Source organism: Danio aesculapii, chromosome 17 (assembly GCF_903798145.1).
Source record: "Danio aesculapii chromosome 17, fDanAes4.1, whole genome shotgun sequence".
In the NCBI taxonomy this organism is placed as follows: domain Eukaryota; kingdom Metazoa; phylum Chordata; class Actinopteri; order Cypriniformes; family Danionidae; genus Danio; species Danio aesculapii.
The window spans coordinates 13,944,966-13,968,989 of record NC_079451.1 but is presented as its reverse complement, the minus strand read 5'-3'; the positions used below and the strand labels follow the sequence as shown (position 1 = coordinate 13,968,989).

The following is a 24,024-nucleotide window of genomic DNA, read 5'->3' as shown; positions in this document are numbered from 1 at the left end:
GCTATTAGTATGACTAACATTACTATGGCAAAGGCTTAAATGGAGCAGTGCTCATAATATCGAGCGGAAAAAAAAGACAGCTGTGAAACATAACCTGCTTTGTATTTTTGTAGGAAACACAGTTTAGATCTGTTTAGGGTAAGATGTGTCAGGAATTTTGAAACAAAACCAACTTAACTCCGCTCCTTAAGCGCCCCTCACAGAGCTTGATCCATGCTGGCATTTCTCCTCTTGGGTTTTTGGTTTTGAAAAGGGAAAAAATTCCACCACCATGTCCAAACTTTAAGGATAACGGGTGTCAGATTTGCACAATCCATATGCACAACACTTTGGCTTGTTTCCCTCGCTTGAAAACTTGACAGGCCTCCTGCGCATAGCTACGGTTGCTAAGCCACGATTGGTGGATGGCGGTTTTTGGGTGTGGCTTAGCGAAGGGTCAATTGCAGCAGGGTGTCATCGGTCCAATCAGTGCAGATTAGCGTTGCTCAACGGAGGGGTTTGGGAACAAATGAATTGCTGAATGAATCATATGGGAGTCGCTGGGATAATTAGGTTAAAATAAATGCATATTTTAAGACAATGAAAGTGTTTTTTGACCTTGCATGTATATCAGCCTGTTGTTGGAGACCCTTAAAACCAAAATATAACCCTTTTTAATGTATAATAGCAGCTCTTTAATACCTGTCTGAGAAAAGTGTATAGTTTACAAAAAGTGTAGTTAGCCGTTTTTCAGCCTTAAAAAATCTATAAAAATTGTAAAAAGTAAAGAGGAAGTACGAAGCTCCCACGAATAACGAGGGACCATTGTATTCCTTTAATAACCAAAGAAGGGTGATATTGAGAACAGTGAGTTTGTAATTGACAGAATTTCCATTTTGACTGTACTATTCATTACATTTACATTGCATGTATGCATTTAGCAGACACTTTAATCCAAAGCAACTTACACCTGTGAACATACACCCAGAGCAGCGGGCTGCTTGGGGAGTAGTGGGGGTTTAGTGCTTTGCTCAAGGGAATCACCTCAGGGATAGTATTGAGGATGATATTCATTCCACCAACAATCCCTGCTGATACTGATACTCGAACCTGCGACCTTAGGCTCTCAATTTCAACTCTCTAATTATTAGGCCACTACTAATTCAACAAAGACCTGTTGACTGTGAAGCAAAGAGAACACTGTATAGTACCTGCGATTCCATGAGTTCATGCCGAGGTCATTGAGGAGGAGTCTGCATAGGTAGAATGGGGATTTGGGCTCCTGGTGCGTTGGCTCTCTCTGCCTCTCTGCTCTGACACTGGGGTCTTCGATTTGCCTTCGCATCAACTCCTCTTCCTCCTGTTTTGACTGCCTGTGGACGGCCTCCATGATGAGCCCCTCTATCTCCAGGTTCATGCCCATGGGTGGAGATGGTGGCTGGGTCAGTCTGAGCTGGGGTTCCGGCAGACACTCGGGACTGCTGTGGCCGAGGTCTTCCAGAAGCTGATCCAGCACATCCACGCCATCTTCCACATCCAGCTCTGATGAACATTTACTGAAGCGGACTGAGCTCCGTTTTTCTGAGCGAGCAGCTTCATGAGAGGACTGATCTCTGCTGTCACTGGAATTCACACCGGTGCCATCTAAAGTGCGGAAGAGAACGCTGCTGTCCCATGAGTACTTGCCTGAGATGTCCCGGATGATGACACGGACCTCAGAGGAATGATCCCTGGGGTTGGCACTTAGCGGAGCGGTGTTGGAATTATCAGAGGGGATCTGCAGGTATGAGATGAGCGTGCTGTCATTGAAGACGAAGAGCTGCAGATTGGGACTCTTGAAGACCTCGGATGAGAGCTCTGAAGACTCTACATAGGGGTTGTCGTGGTTCTCGCTGACCAGGCTGTTCAAGAGGGCCGGGCCGCCGCTCAGAGGATGGTGGCCCAAATGATTGACCAGGTGTGTCATTACCATGCGAGCAGTCAGTGGTATCAGCTCCATGCTTCTCCTTTTCTTTTCTGGAATACAAAGCAAGTTTAGCTTCGTCAGGGTTTCTGCAGATATCATAATGTCAAATTTATGACCTTTTTAAGACCATTAAGTATTACATTTAAGACCTATATCACAATATCAAAAACATGCATACGCATAAAGAGAAAATGCAAAATCACAAAATTAGTGGCAAAATAAATTTGTTCAAACTGATCACTTGCTTTTGATCATATCTTGGACAGTTCTACCTATTCAAGTTAAAGTCAAGAATAAAAGCAAAACGAGTACACTTGCTAAAAAATACTGACAGTTTTTTTTTTTTTGCCCACACACATTACGGTCTGGCTAGTTTCTGTCCTCTACTTATAAGCTAAAAAGGCAATAATGGCAACATTCCTCACCATTATCACCAATAAAGCCTAAAAATAGGGCATCAGTATATTGTAAACCTGTAGGTCCAAATATACCTTTCCAGCTATCAAAGAAATAATTTGTTGCTTAATTTTAGTTTGTAACTATTAAATTGTTTTAAAAATGACAAAATTGTAATATATACATCAGTGTAAAACCTGAGAATGGTGGAAAACTTGCATGGCCTCTCTTTTTGATCTTAACAAACTTTTCCAGTCGAAATCATGTCACATGCACCCAAAGCGAACCTCCGCAAACACAGCGATGATGTCACATTCGCTGAGCGCACTGTGCTTAATAACAGAAAGCTGATTGGCTATTGCATGTTGGTCTCATTTGTAGTTGTAATACCACAAATTACATTTAAACTGGTGAAATAAGAACTACAACACCATGAAAACCAAGCAACAACAACAACAAAAAAATGTAAATGAGCATTAGATGTAGCGTTACATGGACATCGGAAAAATAAGACCTGTGCAAAAACTATTTAAGACCTAGAACAGCGAATTTAAGACTTTTTAAGGCATAAAATTTCTATTTTTTAAATTTGAGACTTTTTAAGACTTTTTAAGACCCCTGAAACCCTGTTAGTGCATGAAATAAAATATGGCTTACACAGTGTGCTCAAAGGGTTAGTTAACTAAAAATGTACATTTTGTAATCAATATAATTACTTAAAGGTGCAGTAGGTGATTGTCTTCAGAAACATTTTTGTTGTACTGGTTGAAAGTCTCTTCACATTCCAATAGTACTGATTAAAGTAAATGATCTAAATGTGTTTATATGTATTTTTAGATTCTGTGTAAGGCATAAGACTAAAAAATGTTTGTCAAATTAAAAATTATCAGGCCGACAAGTAACTCAATTATGACAGCTAACTCAAACTGTCTGTCAACAAATTTAAATGTGTATTTCTCTGCAGCCTCTTTACGCAGATAGATATATCATTTACGTGTACACGTGAAGCATGGCCTCCTACAGCTGACAGAGAGAGACATCAGGCAAACTCTGCATAAACCTAAAAGACTTTGGGCCCTATCATACACCTGGTGCAATAATATTTATATTAGTTTTATTAAAAACAAGCTTAGATTTGTCCTACATGTCAGCTTTTGGAGCATATGGGGCATAGCACGTGGATATATCTCAGTTGTTTGACCACATTTCGTTATTATTGTTCATTTATTGGTTTGATGGAGTTCTTAGAGATTTGTTAGTTTTGAAACAAATCTTTGCGCTAACAAAATTAATTATGTAGACTAATTGATGTCTGTGAGAACAACAAGTTTCCTTATCCACGTAAGAGAGCAAGTGAAAGTAAAGGTCGATTGGAGGAGGTTCATTCTTTATCCTTGCGCTGCAGCGTTTAGTTTTTCCACTTACAAAGCTCACCATGTAAATAGCAACTGCACCATGGCGAGACGCAACTGACTCTTAAAGAGAATGGAAGATGAGACTCTGATTAGTTTATTCTCAAAACACACCCATAACTCATTAAGAAAATAAGCTCAACCCTGTTAGACCTTGCGCCACAGCGCAGTGTATTTTTCCGTCCTTAAAATAGCAAAAGTGGATTTGGATATGCCCTTAATGCTTTTAGACTTCAGACTTTGTGCCTAGATCGCTAAAATAGAGCCCTATCTGAAAGAACAACATGTCCTTGTATCCATAAAAAAAGATTGTTTTTGAAAGGGTTTCTACCAAAAATGCAGAATCAAAACTTTTCTAAATCCTGAAGCAAATACAGAATTACTTTTGTAGACTGGAGGGCAATGACGTTGAGCAGTTCAAAACAACAGAAGGATGACACTATGGCTGAAGCAAGACTTTTAGACAAATATGTTTTAAAACTATTTTAGCCATGCAAAGCTTATGTAGATTGTGTTCTTTTTTTATGAATGGGTTTATATAGAAGAAATGTGTCTTAGCCACCGAAAACGTCCGACAAAATACTGACTTCACGGAGTACCATTAACTGCATCGATAATATAGTCGGTTAGACAGGTAGACAGGATAATATAGTAGGTAGACATAAGCATTCATTTAGTTGTTCAAGTGTAAAAGGAGATGAAAACAAGAAATGTATGAGGATGAGCGAGCACAGCTGAAAATGAAAAGTCACTCGATGATTTGGTAACATAAGTGTAATGTGAAAAGATGGCAGGATATTTCTGTATTTATCACTCCTTTTTCACTGATCTAAGATTTTTTTAGTTGAATAACACATAAGTAAATGGTGCTCTTCCGCCTAACCAGCTTTACTGAGGTGAAGTTTGATTTATTTTCGAACATTCGTTCAGTTTTGAACAGTAACAACTTGTGACATGCTCCCACTCAAACGTTACTTTGAATATTGGGTCTGAAAAGTGTGTAGGTATGACTTTAAAACAACATTAGCACTGTTTCATTGACAGTGAACAATGTTGTATTTTTTAGGCATTGGCTGATTACATGATTTTCACCATTTAGAATTTGCGAACTTTCCCAGTGATGGGTTGCAGCTGGAAGGGCATCCGCTGCCTAAAACATATGCTGGATAAATAATAGGCAAAGCAAATACTTGCTTTGTCCTGTCAATGGGAAAGAATTGTTGCCATAATGACCAACCGACTGTATATTTCCTTTCCTTCACAAGAACTGTCCGTTAACCTGCCTTTTAGCTGCCATGACCAATAAAGGTTGTTTTCCCACGTCTGCACCATCTATACTGGTGTCCACTCCGACACCTTTAAAATATCTATTCAGCCTACTAAAACAGGCTCAAAGGGCTGCGCTAATGAGCATCGCACCTTTTCGTGAGGAGTGAATAGAGCTCTGCAAGCACTATGAATTAAAGTCCTCTGAATGCTGAACACCTCTCCAAGTGAGAAATCTAGCGTTGTCATTAGTGGATATTAAGATTAAGATGAGAGAGAGGGGAGAAACGAAGTGCTCACATTGTGACAGTGCTATCAATACCATCATCCCCATCAAAGTGGAAAAAGCTCTTTGCAAAGACGAGCAAGTTGCATTAGGGATGCACAGAGCTTTGAAGTGAACTAATCAATATGAGCTAGGTACTGGGATATTGCTTATGAGTTGCTCTTTGGCTGAGCTTGTTTGTTTTTTGTTGTTTTTCCCCCCATACACAGAGATATAAAAGGCATGTCAATAGATGGAGATGTTTGCGTTGCAAAAGCCAGCATTCTTTCTCTTGCTCTACTCCACAGATATAAGTGTACTGTCATAAAAGGCATCCCTGCTGAAAGAGCAAAGAACAACCTCCCCCCACAGCCCAACCCCACCAAAAACAGATGACATTTGATGACATGCCAAGGTAGAGAACACACAAGAAATATTGCCTAATGGATAAAGCAAGGTCGGAGGAGGAAAAAATGATTTCTTTAATAATTGGCATAAATGGGCTTGCTTTGAGTGGATGAGGGAACTAATGCACACCTCTTTAAAATTCTATTTCGTTTCACATTGTGCTACATTTGCTCTAATATGATTCACGAGAGCTCAGTATAAACTCAAACGACAAATTAAAAATGTTCCTCTATTTTGTATGTTATTTGCTTTTCAAGCCTAATGCAGCACAATTCTAAATGAATGACGAAACTGTTGACGTTGCAAATTTGCGTTTTACACTACAAAAATTACACAGTGGTGTGCGCTTGTGTGTAACAAACAATTCAAAATGTATTAAGGTTGCTTTACGCAATACCGTACACTGTACACTGAAACTGTAATACAACTAAAATACTGTATAATTATATTGAAAGGGATGTTAAACCATTAATGAAGTTAGGGATTTACTAACAGTTTGCAGCAATGCAAACTTTCTTTGGTCTTTTTTAAAACGGTATTGTTGGTGTTTGCTAAAGCAACCCAGAGAAGAATAGCACTGAAAAGGCATGGATACAGCTTTTTATGAAGCTAAACTTTATGTTACGGCAGCTAGCTCTCTGCAACTCTCACATGGTTGCCCACTGAAGCTAAATTCCAAGAACGCAGAGAACGGACTTGCGTTCTTGTGAAGACCGGTCATGCCAGGTGTCCTCAGAAGAACGAACTCGGGAAACCACGAGAACAGAGAATGTGTCCTCTGAGAAATGAGATGCTGCGTTCTTCCTGATGGTCACATGACCTTCACTCATTTTTAATAGAAAATTATTTTAACGTTACAGCATTCATATAACAATTTATTGTTTTTCCCCTTTTTAAAATATATACTATGCATAAAGACTTTACAAATATACATTGCACAATATAAATAAAACAGATTTTAATATGAATTTCAGCAAATAAACACCCTTAATGTGTTTATGCCTTTATTAAGATATCCATGCTAATGTTTATATTCACCGTTTCATTTAGGGAAACACCTAAGATAAATAAGCTAGATCTCTGAACTTTAATAATAAACCTATTCATGCGTCCTCTGTTCTTGCGGTCTTGAGTATTGGAACTGAACTTTGGCAGTTGATGATGACGTTATAGGAGAACATAAGGATGCAAGATCGCCGAAGAACGCATGTTGAGAAACAGCCCAGATCTGTACCTCCCTTGAATGATCTAAGATGATTTGACAGATCCTGGATCTTTTAATATTGATAACTGATCTCTAGCTAATTTGGTTTTTCAAACAATTTTGTGAATCAGATTAAAACGTCTGGATGAGTTGATCTGAGATCACTGAATGTATTGTGAAGGACTGATCGATCTCTAAATGGCTAACATGGATTTTATTGAGAGAATAGCTGTGTTTATGTGCTTTAGGAAGGCTGAAAAACAGCATTGATTCATTCGGTAGATCTTTTCAGAGGTGTGCCCAGCTCTGTGAGTTCATCAACTCCTCCAGAAACTGTACCTGCATGATGGAAGCTTTCAGCAGTGCTTCAGACTCAGCCGAGCCCAGTTTGATGAGCTGTTGTCTAATGTCGGCAAGTGGATTTCCCCTCGGGACACCAACAACAGGCGCTACTTCATAATCACTCCCCAACAAGAGCAAGCTCATGATTGGTTAATGTGACACGAATGTCCGCTGAAGTTCAGATTCCAACTCGAGCAATTCGCATTAAGCGTGTCAAACGCACAAAACGTTCAACTCGTGCTGCCTCATTCGTGCAAAACGCACCGAAGGATGTCTATTCGCATTGACTCAACATGTAAATCACTCGTGCTAATGCTTCATCCGTGTCTGGTGTGAACACAGCATTAGTGAGGGCAGCAGGGGGCACTCAACCTGCAGTCTGTGTGGGTCATAACGTCCCAGTATATTGATGGGGCCGTCTTTCAGATGAGATGTTAACCGAGGTCCTGACTCTCTGTGGTCATTAAAAATCCCAGGATATCTTTCAAAAAAAGAGTAGGGGTTTAACTCCGGCCTTCTGGCCTAATTTGCCTACTGGCCTCTGTCCATCTTGACCATCTAACCATCCCCATATTATAAGTGGCTTCATCACGCACCATTACTTAACGCCTAAAAAAACCATGTTTTAATTGTTGTAATTTAAATGGCTGCAACTGCTAGAAGATTTCATCCACATGCTTTTATTTAGAATGCCATCATCTGTAAATATTGTTTGGCAAATCTATCTTTACAGATATATACAAATATATCTTTCTCTTTATATTGCTACAGGGATTGAAAAATGACTTGGAACAAAAACTAGAGTAAATCACGTAATACCAGCGCAATCTTAGTTCCCTCAGACAGCATGCTTGCACCTGAACTGTCAAAAACAAAAACAGTTCTCAAAACCTTGTGGACTTCTCATCTCTGTGAGTAATGTTCAGCTCTGAACACTTTCACCTTTGCGTGTAAAAGGATTTTCTCCTCGTCTTGTGGTCATGTATATTAAGCCTGTTTATTTTGTAAATATGCATATTCTTTGGCCAATATATAACTTAATAGGCCAAAAAATTAAAACAATACTTTTGATCAATAAGTGAAGCTGCTTTAATTAAATATCTACATTTTTGAATAAAGTAGGCTAACTTTGACATCATGAATACTGACTATTATCTTATAGGGTTGTCATGATACTGGTATGCGGTACCAATTGATAGTGAGATTTTAAAAAAGGTCATCATTTCACAGAACTCACTGCTGTTTATTGAGTGTAACTATAGACACAGGACCACTGTAGCGTTTCAAAGTCACGTTGATCAGCTGGTTTGTCTATAAGCTGACATACGAGCGATCGGCTGATGAATCGTGGCTTTAAACGCTCCAATGCCCCAGTATCTGTATTTGCACTTGGTGAAGAATGGTGAACTGATGACCTTCATGGCCACAGTCATTTCTATTGAGCACATGACTACAATGGCAAATCAGCGATGTTTAGGAACGTGCTCAACAACACTCAAATGTTAGCAGGAAGTTGATGTTTTTAAAATATCAGTATCAATTGATATCGAATTCCAGTATCGTAACTACCCATTTATCTTAGAACTCCCATATATTTGTCTAGCCCCATTTTTTGATGCAAGTACCTAGTAGTTAAGGTCACTTAGTGTAAAGTGGGACCAAATACTGTGCCATGACTGGTCATAGTAGATCCCCCACACCTTATGAGCATTGGCTCTGCCATTATTTGTCATTATGCTAATTTGCTCTGTGATTTTTCTAAGTAATACACGTTACGTCTGTGTTTTTTCATTTGTGTGTTGTCTGTAAATCATCAACAAAAATGTCCACGCCCATCCACACAGTTTTGGAATCACGCTCTAGCCTTTAGTATAGCAAATACTAGCATCACGTTTGCAATATTTTAGTTTACATAATTGATGGAAGAAGCTTTAAAAATGTAAAACTATCCAAACAATTTTGAGGGTGAAATGTATCCCGGCACATTAATTGATTTTACAACATAGAATGACAGTAAACTTGACAATTTAACAATAAAATTGACAGAAATAACTTGCCTTCAGCCACAGTGAGGAGATTTCCAAAATCTCCCATGGCATTGTGTACGGCCGGTGGTTCAAAGCTCTTGACATTGCCCAGCATAAGGAAGGGTTCGTAGTCTGTTGATAGATCAGCCAGGCTGAGGAGGTAGTGACTCTGCTGAGTGTGCAGGTTAGACCCTGATACACAAGTGTGCAGCACCTAAGAGAGCAGAACGGTGAATCAAGTTTAATGGTCATACACTATGAAGAAAAGAAAAATAAACAAAATAGATTTATTTGTTTAGCCTAATACAGAATCTTCAGAATAAAGTGTCAACTCAAGGATTACTTATTTAAAGGTGCATAAAAATACCTAAATATGTTTGCAGATATATATGTGAACATCCTTGTTTATCTAAAAAAACAATGCTGAAGTCAGATATTGTGCTTTGAAAATGTGCGTTACATGCTGAACCTGGCCACTGATAGTTCAGCCAATTATACTTCAGCATCCTCCGTTTGCCTTGGTGGAAAACAGCGTATTTCATTCATTTTGTCATGAAAGCTTTGAGAAGTGTGCGTCCATGACCGAAATGTGACTGAAATGATTTAGAGCTAAGTCCCTTTTAAGGCAAGTCATTTCACTCGGCGGCCATCTTTGAAATGCCTCTCGGGCAGTATGCTTGGGCATTCTGTTTGAATGGGGAAACATAAAATTCTCCTAAACTGATTGCCAAGCTTATGATTGAATTTTATATTAGGAATCACCAAAGAAATTAAACAACAACTGCCCCTCCTCCGGAGTATTGTCAGTCTATAGCAATTGAAGATTGGCTTCTGTACTAGAAGCCGGGCTTTATTTTCCATATAGCGATCGATGATTGGCTACTGTACAAGACGGTGGGCTTTATCCGCCATATTGACCATTACACTTTTCCCCATTCAAAAAGATACGAGTGACATGTCTTGTGCATTCTATAGTCTTTGTTCAGAGTTCCATATGAGGTGGTTATTAATTAACAAATTATATAAATATTATGAACATAAACATTAGGTGAGCAGGTTATATTGTAACCCCGTGTCCTAACAACAGCCTACAACAGCACCAGACGAAACACGACAGAAATTTTATTACAGCCATTCAGAGGCACAGAATAGTGCACTTACTGCATTCCAACGAAATGGTAAGGTCTATAATCTAATTAATACATGTAAAACTGATTTAACATTATTAAATTTAAATGCTGAATCACTGATACTTTTTGGTTTACACTAGGGTTGTCGCGATGGCATTAGTTAATCTTACGATACAATACCAGCTAAAGTATCACGATACCAAGTAGTATTGCGATATTGTAATTCATTGTAACTCAAATTATTAATCCTCCATCACACGCATTATGATAAATCTATGAAAAAAATATTTGACTGTTTTTCTTTTCTTAAAAAGGCTTTTCTTAAAAAATGCTGTAAAAAAATGGAAAATTGTATTTTTTTAAGGTACTTTATGATATGTTGCTATATGGCAACAACGTCCAACAGTGGATCTAATTTGGAAATTAAAAATTTTCTTTATAATTAATAATTTTGTTGTTTGAAATGATTTAATTGGTGTTGCTGTGTTATACACTTTAAAATAGAACTTACAAATAACACTTTTTACGTACTTTTCAACAACTCATATTCCAACAGCTTTCATTTATTCCATTCTTTTTTGCTGAATATTATTGAAAACAAACATAATATTGCATTATCATGTATACAACATACAGTAAATCTAAATATTTTTGCCAGTAAATATTATAACAAATAAAAAACAAGTCTAGTATATCCAGATGCATCAGAATAATGTAGCTACTAGCTAACAATATTTATATATTATACTATATACTATATTACGCCTGTCTTATCTGCCTCTGAGATAACTTACCTAAACTGTCTTTATCAAATGTCCAGTCTGCATCATTCTCATGGTCACTAAAACCCATCTCATCCACCCTTTCTTCTGCAGGAAGAGCCAGTTCTGTCCTTTTCTTCTTTCACTCATCACAGAATAATACACTCGCTAATACACTGTTCTCTGTATTCATATCTATTAAAAAGTATTGCCATTAAAACTAGATTTTATCCATAATGCAAATGTTATTAACATATGACTAATCAACATTATATTGCTAGCATTCATGTTCCGAATCAGAATAAGAAAGTGCTTTATTGCCAGGTATGTTCACACATACGAGGAATTTGTTTTCATGACAGAGCTTCTACAGTGCAACAGGATTACAGAGACAGGACAACAAACAGATAATAAATATATTAAAGTAGTGAATGCAAATATACAAATTGACAAGTGTATGTACAGGTATATTACTATATAAAATGTTATATGTGCAGCTGTTATGTGCAAATTGGCATGTAAAGTGTGTTGTTAAATAAGTGTATATGTGTATAAAAGTCTATAGCAAGTAGTGATGTTGGTTTCACAATTATTATCAACAAGTGTTCATGAGATGGATTGCCTGAGGGAAGAAACTGTTCCTGTGTCTGGCTGTTCTGGTGCGCAGTGCTCTGTAGCGTTGACCAGAAGGTAAAGTTCAAAGAGGCAGTGTGCTGGGTGTGAGGGGTCCAGAGTGATTTTGGCAGCCCTTTTGCTCGCTCTGGATAAGTACAGTTCTTGGGGAGTAGGAAGGGTTGTACCAGTGATTCGCTCAGCAGTCCGAACTATTCGACGTAGTCTTTGGAGATCGTATTTAGTAGCTGAGCTAAACCATACAGTTATTGATGTAGAGAACTTAAAAGTTCACAGCTGACCTTGCTAGCTAGCTAACCCACTGCAATATTGCACGTTCCACTATTGCACAGTGTTGCTATTTGGCAACACATACATTTGATCCATTTACAAAAAAACTAATTTGATAAAAAAAAATTGGAGTTATGAATATGTCATCATAACTTACTGGAGGTGATGTTTCAGATTTTTTTGTGAATCTGACATTTACATCTTTCATTTACATCCAGCAACTACTCACAATAAACGCCAGTCTGTCAGAAAAACACAGCATGTCATGTTGGCTTAACCAAAGCACATCATTGGCTACACTAAGGTCTTCTCTTTCCAACAAAAATGTTTTTATGTTGGTCTTAAAGAAACAGTGGCAGGGAAATGAACATAAGTATCTTGTTGCCATAGGGTAACACCGTGCAGTAGAGGGTTAAGAAAATTCTCAGATATAATACATTTTATTATAATAGTCCTACTTGAATTTAATTCAGAATTCCATTAAGGCAAAAAAGTATTATTTGCACCTCACTTGACCTAAAATTTATTTATTCTTTTTGTTTATTTTGTAGATAACTGACCAACAAAAAATACATTAAAATAAAGTTACAAAAGAGCATTTTTTCGGTGTTTCCTGTTGCTATTTTTGGTTTTTCATCGATTTTTTTTCTTTCAGTCTTCTCAGGTAACAATCCAAAGTAATTCAAAATTTCACTTTGTTAGTCGTTCTTTTAAAGACAGTCACTGTTGTTGTAGCTACTAAATCATATTGACAGGAACAGAAATGAACCGATGTGCATTCAAACTGAAGCATTAGAAAAGGTGCAATAGGCTACCATAAAAGGCGCGAATTCTACAGTTTTGCAGTCTTAAAGGGCTCCACAGATTATTAAAATAAAATGGTCTATTGTTACACAAATCTGTGAGCATTTTAGTGACTATTCCACATGCAACATTATTTATTGTAGATAAACTATTAATGATGATACTACCGTTTGCAAACTACAGTCGCCAGTATTTCGGAGCCATAGTATCGCAATACTACCATACCGGTAGTACCGGTAAACTGTGCAACCTTAGTTTACACTGAGTCACAGTTCTAAAGTTCCATTTAAAACAGTTTATTTATTTTCAAGATCTGAGGTAAACTATCTGCTGCTGCTTTTAGTAGTATGGCAATAAATGCCATAAAATTGCATTATTAGCATTTAACACTACATGAAGCACATGAGGTGTAGGGGAGTGTGGGGCACAAAGTAACGCGGGGTAAAATGTAACACAGAGTTTTAAGGTATTAACTCAGGGTTAACCATGGCATGCTTGCGAGTTTTTCCATCACAGTGTCAGCAGACGTCTTCCCGCCAATTATTGAACAAAGTTTGGCGAAATTTGGATGGGAAACACAGGAGAAACCATTTTTGCTGCATAAAATAATTTTTTTGTTATAGTCGATATTTTTTTATTTAAAAAAAATCTGTGAAAGTATGATAGTGAAACCTTATATTGTTGTGATTACCGTCTTCTAGGCTAAAAGATGGAATCATTTTGAAAGATGTAAAAAACACACAGTGACTGCTAGCCAATTTTGAGGAAAACATGACACAGTGGGGTTAGTTGTAACAGGGTGCTACAATAAAGCCACACACTGTTGTACACCAATTAAACTAACAAAATAATTTTAGAATTTTGAGTGTAATGATAAGAACTTTTTATATTAAAATGTTTTTTAAATAGAAAATATATTTTTAAAAAGAAAAATGTAATTTTATTGCTAATAATGCGAATAAATGCATTGTATAATAATGCATAATAATGCAAATAAATCTAAATGTGTTCGTCCAATAGATAAATAATAAACATAAATGAATAAACATACTGTGTTGTGTAGAATAAAAAACAATTAAGCCAAGTGCTGAGGAAATATAGCTACTATTTAAAGCAAACTGGATTTAAATTAAAAGTGTAAAAGCTGCCTTTTAAGCATGTGTTATAATTAACCCTCTGACTGTTACAACTTGCCCCGCAGGTGGGGTAAATAGTAACATTTTTACTCCTGGCACTTTTCGCAAAACTGCACAGAAACCATAGGTCCAGCGATCATACAACCAGTGCTCATTTGTTGAAGAGGCTTGTGTGTAGCTGGTAAAAAAAAAATGGTTTGTACAGCCTGATCTCACGATAAAACGTAAGTATTTTACGTTTTGTCAGTTTAGTGGCTAATTCGTACGAGTTTAAAAAGGAGGCATGGCACCTAACCCCACCCCTAAACCCAACCGTCATTGGGGGATAAGCAAATCGTACTAAACTGTTCGAATTAGATTGTTCGAATTCATACGAATTAGCCACTAAATCAAAAAGTTACGAATTGGCGTGAGATTGTGTTGGGTTTGTCTAACTCCATTACTTTGTTCATTATTTGGCCAAAAAGTGTAGAATAAATGCCCTTTGTTTTCCTCTGCACTCGTTTGACTGTTAATCATTTTCCGCTAGTTATTATACAGTATGCTCAGTGGGATTACTTTAATCTCCCATTTGTCAGCATCTAACAGGAGCACATGATTTACGTAAACCTCAACACTTTGTGACACGCTCTCCCCTTCCTGAGGTAAACATTGTCAGTTTATCCTGTTGTTCTGCTGCAAGAAATAAAAGCGGTTTCTAAAATAGACATTTCAGGTGTTGGTTAGAACCAACCTGCGCTTGCATGTGTTTTGAACCATGCGTGCAATACCTAGTTCAACCACTGGATGTCAAACTTTCATACTGCACCTTTAATAATGAACAGATTCCTTTTATGTTCTCTTGTTCTGAGTTACAGATGCACTACGGTGTTAATGGCATTGTTTAGATTAAAACCCAACGAGATGCATCAGCTCTAAGATCAACAACTCTGCTATGAAGATGCTCTTCTTGGCATGCCACTGAAATGCAATACAAGAAATCTGTGTAGATTGAAACACTGTTGTTACACCCAGACGGGTGTGATTGAGCGCTACAGGGCCGCCATATGGAGATGGGACGATATTTACAAAGCTAAGCCAGGAAACCCAGAGAGAGGGGCTTTATGGGCTAATAATCTATTTCTCCAGCGATATGGAAGTGTATCGATGTGCAAAAACAGATGGCCTTGGCTCTATTGGCTGGAGAAGATAAGACACAGTCCAGCACAGTTTATCATAGTGCCTGAACAGGTTTGCTCTGTTTGATTTAATTAAGGCTTTATCCCTTGGCTCATTCTCAAACACCGCACGCACATTGACGCAGCAAACTACAACCTTGTAGGCTATATCAACAAAATCAGATATAATCATTCAGACTGTAAAAATATCTAAAAATAAAACCACAGAACTATTATCTATCACCACAGAGCCATCAGTGCCATCTGGCTCAACTGATAAATCAGAGATATGCGTCATCCAAAGGTGTGCATCCAAGTGTCAATCAGTAACAGACAAGTCTTTCAATGGACTTTAGTCTGGCCATATTTACCAATCAGAGCACAAATATATTAAGATTTCTAACCCCTGGAATTTCTTTGGAAACTGGATTTTCAACACTAAGGTGATCTGCCACAGTTGAACACTGAAGACAATTCAGTAACACTGACAAAATGGGATGATGTTCTTTGAACCAAATTTAGCTGGATTAAGATATTACAAATGTTTGTAGAGCTGCTTATAGCTAAACTATATAAAATACAATTTAATTCATCTTTATTTCTATAGCACTTTTACAATGTAAATTGTGTCAAAGCAACTAAACATAGAAAGTCTAGTAAATTGAAACTGAGTCAGTCCAGTTTTCAGAGTAGAAGTTCAGTTTGGTTCAGATTAGTGTGGTTTAAATGTCACTGCTGAAAGTCTAAAAAGAATATATGCGAACATTTATGGAAATTAATCAACCACGAATTCATATGACTAACATAGATTTTCTTTTACATATTTGATGAACCTTGCATTATTGTTTTGTTAATTTTCTGTTTACCACTGTAAAGCTGGTCTAAATTGGTGAGTAAAAACACAATTTTACAATATTATGAGCAATATAACTCGAGTAGCAGTGCGATACGGCTGTATTTCGGAACTAGTGGGAGGCATGCGTTGGTTTGAGGCCACAGGCCAAGTGCCTAAAGGCTGATTTATACTTCTACGTCAAGCACAAGTGTATGCTATGGCGCAGCCTACGCGTGGACGCATAGCCCTCGCCGTGGCCGTCGGTAATGCTAACGCGGACCTCTGAAAAAATTTAACTACAGGTCACAACGACACGTAGCGCAAGCTCTGTGATTGGTCAGTTTGGTACCGCTAATGAGTGTGGGCGGAGGTGAGAGTCCGGTGCAGCGAGTGTTTACAAGTGTGAAGTCCTGTGAAGGAGCTCTGGATGGAGACTGTTGTTTTGTGTTTACCTTATGATTAAAGTTGTTGCGCGTCCGCCGGTTCCAGCCTCAAAATGAGCGAGTTTGAGCGACTTGTACATTAAGGTAGCGTTCAGAAAAAACAAAACACCAGCGAAGAAACTCAACACAAAGGAATATAAACACCTACTGCCAGCTAGCGTTTCGGAAGTGTTATTGCAGAGCAACAGAAACAGCATTCAGATCTATAAATGCACCGTGGGTCACGCCGATCACTTGACGTAGAAGTATAAACCAGGCTTTAGTGTCCTACCAGTGAGGTTACAGCCATATCGCTACGAGTGTGATATTGCACTTATCCTTTTGTACAAGGAACTACTTTCCTTCGCCATTCACTCACATCTGCACTTTTGCTCACGATTTAAGATTATAAGGCTGAACAGCATGAAATGCCATCAGTCTAGAGACATTTCCCAGTATTTCTCTGTTGCAATCGGCAGATCACAATAATTAACTCTGAAAAAAAGCTAAAGCAAACACTACCAGATTACAACGGTATAAATACAGCACTTCAACATACAAGAGAGAGAGATCGACTTAAAATGTTACCCGTTTTATAATGATTTGATCAGCTGTAGTTTGAAATTCACGCTGAGTTTTTCTCCCCTAAGGACTTTTCATGCGGTCTGTGTCACCATCTTTTGGTGGAATGTTAACCATCTTTGCTCTGCTCAATGACAGGCTAATGGTCGCAGACGCACTGAATCTCCAAAACTATGAATATATAAAATAGGCACTGTCCTTATAAATAAACTGCATAGGTAAAATCTAAACAACAACATTCTCACCAAAAAGCCTCAAAAGTACATTTTGTGTCCAATAGCTGCAATATTTGTCAAAAAGTAGTGAGTCTATTGATCTGCTGTCACTCTATGTGGACGAAGTAAGACACAGGGTGAAGAAGCTGTGCGAGTGCTATGTTTGCAGAATATCACACTGCTATAAGCAAATCAGATTAAGAACCAGACAGAACTGTTGTATGTATATATATATATATATATATATATATATAATATATATATATATATATATATATATATATATATATATATATATATATATATATATATATATATATATATATACCGTATATATATATATATATATATATATATACTATATATATATATATATATATATATAAAGGTTAATTGATCTGCATGCAATACCTCAGTAATAACAATGTCAGGTTCTTGTGTTTGTCATGTGATTTTTCATGTTTCCATGCTCCCTGTGTGTTTTGTTTATATAATGTGATCCCTTTGTTCTGTTTCCCACCGTTTCTGATGTTTATTAGTTTCACTTGTGTTTCTCCCTTTGCTATCAGTTCAATTATGTCCTGTGTATTTATATCCCTGTGTTAGTTAGTGCCTTGTCTGGTCTTAAACGTCATTCCTGTGAAGCTCTCCCTGTGATTCCTGGGTGTATATGTCCAGTGCCTGTAGTAAGTGTCTTTGTTAATAAATATGTGTTTTGATAACTCCTGCAATTCCAGTGCGTCTTTTTATAGAGTAAAATTTTGACCAACCCTACAGCTTTTCCTTTTAGATATAGTAGATATTATAGATATAGGTACATCATCACAACAACAAAGAAATTTAAACAAAGAAAAATCGAGTATTCTACATTTTCAACCATTTCCTACAATTCTGAGAATTATTTCCATCAGCCTAAAACTGTTGTAAGTGGCACTTCTCAAACTGTGCTGCAAAAATGAACCTAGATTCCAGCCATCAAAAATGATTATTTGAGAAGCACTATAGGGCTGCATGGTGGCGCAGTGGGGTAGCATGTTTGCCTCAGAGCAAGAAGGTTGCTTGTTCGAGCCTCGGCTGGGTCAGTTGGCATTTTTGTGTGGAGTTTGCATGTTCTCCCCATGTTCGCGTGGGTTTCCTCAGAGTGCTCTTGTTTCCCCTATGAGTGCAAAGACATGTGGGATAGGTGAATTGGGTGGGCTAAATTATCCGTAGTGTATGTGCGTGAATGAGAGTGTATGGATGTTTCCCAGTGATGGGTTGCAGCTGGAAGGGCATTCGCTGCATAAAACATATGCTGGATAAGTTGGCGGTTCGTTCTGCTGTGGCGACCCCAGATTAATAAAGGGACTAAGCCGAAAAGAAAATGAGCACTATAGGCTTGGGATTGTTATTTTATCATTACTAATCATTTATATCTGGCACTTATCTGAGACATGACACTCAAAACAGTAGTAGAGTAGAAGCGTGCTGTTGTGTTGAGGTTTACGTAAATCATGTGCTCCTGTTAGATGCTGACAAATGGGAGATTAAAGTAATCCCACTGAGCATACTGTATAATAACTAGCGGAAAATGATTAACAGTCAAACGAGTGCAGAGGAAAACAAAGGGCATTTATTCTTCCCTTTTCCCCTTTGCAGCAGGTGCATTTTCTCTCATATGATGATGAACTGAATTCTCCAGTTCGGCATTCATTGGTGAGCTTATCAATCCAACAATGGGACATTTAAATAATTTGGCCATTTTTTTCAGGGAGCATGACATCTGCACAAAGGTCTGTGTCTGTCTGCATCTGCACAACAGCCCGGGACTAATATCTCATTTATTCTGTGCCCCTCGATGCCCTCTCATTAGTGTCTGATGACTAAATATGAGCTGAGAGGGAACGAGTGCATTTATAATAGAGCAGAACGCACACACGCGCTGCAGATTTCTGCTCTCATTTAAAGAAATAAATGAATTACGCTTCCACAAATTCCTCTATTTTTAATTTGTAAGCAATTCATTTCCGGTATACTACATATATAAATACTGTAGGCTGCACAATATTGGAAAAATCGCACATTGCAATATTTCTTAGTTGGTGATTATATATTGCGATATGAATACAATTTCACCAGATGACTTGAATATCTCTATCTATTTGGGAGGAATTTATAATTTGGGATGACTCTGTAGGAGAGCCGCATCTGCAAAAAAAAAATCATAATCAAATTGTAAAGCATAAATAAATACAATAAAGAAAAAATATAAATGAAAATAACAGTGTTTATGAGTAATTGAATAATAAATATAATCCAATAAAATTAATCTTTATTAAATGTACTAATTGTACAAATTCTTGTCTCCGAATGCTTTTTAAAATGATCATACAGTCACAGGCCTCAAAACACATGCACAATGATAAATTACAATATTGACACTCAACATTGTAAATCCTGCAAAGATGATCACATTGCGATATCGATGCTGAACAATATATTGTGCAGCCTCTAAAGTGAACGTTAAAAATTAGAAAAAGTCCAAAAACTTTATAGAAATGCAAATTTGTGGGGTTTTCTGCATGTTTTTGGTGCATCTACATTCACATTGAACAAGGTTCAATCTTTATTCACCTTCTCCATCAAGGAATTGATTGTCGGTCAAATATAACGAGTTATGACTTGAATATCTCTATTTACAACGATTTATCAAGAAACTCGTAACAATAAAATATGACATTGTGTTTTATTAATATTGTTAGTAGTAATAGTAGTAGTTGTAGTAGTAGTAGTATCTTTATTTCAATTCAGTGTTGACCTTGTACAATTATATTCAATTGTGTGAAGATATTGATAATTTCATTATAATGAATGTGCATACTCTGTGCACTTCACAATACAGTCAATTATTATTTATTATTTTAGAGTGCCTTTGAGAATATTCAGATTGTTGTGAAGGAATTGGCTGTTGCAACTACAACTCTGTGACTATTGTTCAGTAACTGTACAGAAAGGTTTCAGAACTGTACAGAAACTGTTGTGTGTGTGTATATATATATATATATATATATATAATATATATATATATATATATATATATATATATATATATATATATATATATACTATATCTATATAATATATATATATATACAACCAGTTTTGAAGTAAGAATTATTAGCCCCCCTTTGAATTTTTTTTTTCTTTTTTTAAGTATTAGCCCCTTTAAGCAAATGTTTTTTCGACTGTCCCTTGTTATTCAATAACGTGCCCTAATTACCCTAACCTGCCTAGTTAACTTTATTATCCTAATTAAGCCCTTAAATATATATATATATATATATATATATATATATATATATATATATATATATATATATATATATATATATCTATATATATATATATATATAATTACCACACACAACACACAATAAACTCACTGCAGTTTGACAAATATTGCAGCTGTTGGACAATATAATGTACTTTTGAGGCTTATTTAGGTGATAATGTAGTTATTTAGATTGTAACTATGCAGTTTATTTATAAGGATATTGCTCATTTTAAAATATTTAGCATTTCAGAGATTCAGTACGTTGGCGGGCCATCAGCCTGTTATACTGAGCAGAATGAATAGCGGAAGATAATAGTTCCTTGTACAAAAAGTTTTTAATGTTTTTTTATATATAGATGATTATGCCATCGAACGGTTTGTATAAACGCAAATCACACATGTAGGAGCACGATATGGCTGTATATTGTCACTAATGGGGCACTGAGGCGATATACAGCCATATCACACTGCTACTCATGTCATATTGCTCATATTTCTTAAATATTATATATTTTCTATTATTGTTATTATTGATATCATTATTACACTGCTACGAGTGTGCTATTGCGTTTATACAACAGTTCAACGACATAATCATGTATATAAAAAAATAATAAGTAATTGTTTGATTATCATACCTTATTAAAATAATCTTTACTAAGATCTTTACTACTTCACTAAGCTTATATCAGTATAGTGATAATACCATATATCATGATAAAAGCTTCAGCAATTAAGTGCAGCAAGTAAATCTGATACCATCATAAGTCTAGTCAGGTGTAATCAGTTTTCCTGAATATCCAGTCTCTGTTGCTTTGAGGCCTGTACTCACCCTGTAAATGTAGTCGAGCAGCGGGGCCTTTTGGGAGGTGGGGTCGTCCAGCACAGGCATAGTGATGGGCTCCAGCAGGATGGAGAGAGGTACAGACATGCACCAGTCCAGCAGGCACAGCAGTAGAGACACCATTAACTAAAGCACACAGAGACACATTCATTCAGCTCACTCATGACACCACTACAATACGATCAATACAGACTACCAAGCCGTTACAAAAGAGAGAGCGAATAACTGGATGAAGTGCTTTGAGCTGCTCATTCTGAATTCCTATGTCCAGACGGAGATCTAAATAAAGAGTGTTCTGCTCACCTTCTTATCTGCCTCCACACTTGAGTGTTCAGCGCTGGGCAGAAGAAAGGCTATGGTTGCTACAAAAATCTATGACAGATAAAAAAAAAAGAGATGAACATCACAGATTCCCACAACATATGTATGATGGCGAGGAGGACTCGTACCTCTATGATTCTTTTGGGAAGGGAAGGTTCCAGTCTTTGTAAGTGCTGCCAGTGAGAAATCAGTAGCTGAAAGATGTCGCATGCCACGTTGGCCACCACTTTATTCCCAAACTAAAAGACAAAAAATAAAAAATAAATAAATCACATTTATACTCATTTTTCACTCTAGGCAAGGAGTAAAAGAAAAACAGGTTTCATTGTTTCTAACTAATTAAACAAAACAGAAAGACACTGAATTATTCTTAGATATGATGTCTAGTATACTTTTTTAAATCCTTACTACCATTGAAAAGTTTTTTTTTTAATAAATTACAATTTTTGTCCCCAATTTTGAATAATCTGTAACACTTTAAGTTCTGATTCTTACCATTTACTATTGGCTTGTTACCTGCCTATTATTAGGATATTGCCCGTTTATTAATACAAAGTGCATATTCTGCATGCACTTACTCTACTTTCCTCATCCTACCCAACATCTAAACACAACTACCACAATAACTATTAATAGGCAGTAAATTAGAAGCTTACTGAAGCAAAAGTCAGTTAATGGTTTGTTAATATCTAAAATTGTACCTAAGAATGAAGTGTTAAAGAACTGTCTATTTATTCATTTTTAAAGTATTATGTAATTATTCATTATTTTGGTAACATTTTCTTTGAGGAACTGCTTATAATGAATGAATTCATGCTTTTAATGAATAACAATTGTGTTTATAATTATTTATAATCAATCAATTTTGTAAATGTGTCTATAAAGAGGCAACAAACCTTATAAGGAGCCAGATCTGTCTCAAAAATAACTCATTTGCAAAAATAAAGCTCATACATGCACAGCATAATTCACATTTACAAAATCCAATTCATAAATTCAAAACACAATTTATTATAAATATTTGCATATTTATGAATTGTGTTTTGAATTTCCGAAATTGATTAGCATATTTATTAATTGTGTTTTAGAATTTAAGAATTGGATTTACACATTTATGAATTGCGTTTTGAATTTTTGAATTGGATTTGTGCATTTATTAATTGTGTTTTGAATTTATGAATTGGATTTGCATATTTATGAATTGAGTTTTGAATTTATGAATTGGATTTGCATATTTATGAATTGTGTTTTGAATTCACAAATTGGATTTGCATATTTATGAACTGTGTTTTGAATTTACAATTAGATTTGCATATTTATGAATTGTGTTTTGAATTTATAAATTTGATTTGTGCATTTATGAATTGTGTTTTGAATTTATGAATTTGATTTGCATATTTATGAATTATGTTTTAAAATGTAGGAATTGGATTTGATTACTTACGAATTGTGTTTTGAATGTACAATTTAATATGTTTATATGAATATATGAAATTATATTTTATATTTGATTTGCATATTTCTAGAGTTTTGAATTTACGAATTAGATTTGCATATTTATGAATTGCGTTTTAGAATTTACGAATTGGATTTGCACATTTATGAATTGTGTTTTGAATTCAAGAATTTGATTTGTGCATTTATTAATTGTGTTTTGAATTCACAAATTGGATTTGCATATTTATGAACTGTGTTTTGAATTTACAATTAGATTTGCATATTTATGAATTGTGTTTTGAATTTATAAATTTGATTTGTGCATTATGAATTGTGTTTTGAATTTATGAATTTGATTTGCATATTTATGAATTATGTTTTAAAATGTAGGAATTGGATTTGATTATTTACGAATTGTGTTTTGAATGTACAATTTAATATGTTTATATGAATATATGAAATTATATTTTATATTTGATTTGCATATTTCTAGAGTTTTGAATTTATGAATTAGATTTGCATATTATGAATTGCGTTTTAGAATTTACGAATTGGATTTGCACATTTATGAATTGTGTTTTGAATTCAAGAATTTGATTTGTGCATTTATTAATTGTGTTTTGAATTTATAAATTGGATTTGCATGAATTTATGAATTGGTTCATGTTTAATGTTGTTAAGTTACTTTATACATTATACATTTTTTGTTTAATTTTATGCTTTAGTATTAGATTCACTGTATATTGGACATTTCTCAGTCAGTCTGTGAAAGATTACATTGGAATTGAGTTTGGCCGATGTTGTTATGTTTTTGAAAGGCAAAAAAAAATGCTAGCATAACATTGCATATATAACATTAAATGATGAGTGATTTAATCACAAGCCAATAATTTTTTTTA

General features: G+C 35.9%; 1 protein-coding gene across 1 annotated transcript in view; it reads right to left on the bottom strand.

Annotated features, from left to right (window-relative positions):
- Window positions 1-24,024, bottom strand: part of ralgapa2 (Ral GTPase activating protein catalytic subunit alpha 2) — a 322,593-nt gene that overhangs the window by 121,307 nt on the left and 177,262 nt on the right. Inside the window, 5 exon segments of the mRNA XM_056477537.1 lie at window positions 1,191-1,995; window positions 9,296-9,479; window positions 21,356-21,493; window positions 21,671-21,739; window positions 21,817-21,927. Coding sequence (XP_056333512.1) covers window positions 1,191-1,995; window positions 9,296-9,479; window positions 21,356-21,493; window positions 21,671-21,739; window positions 21,817-21,927 — 1,307 coding nt within the window.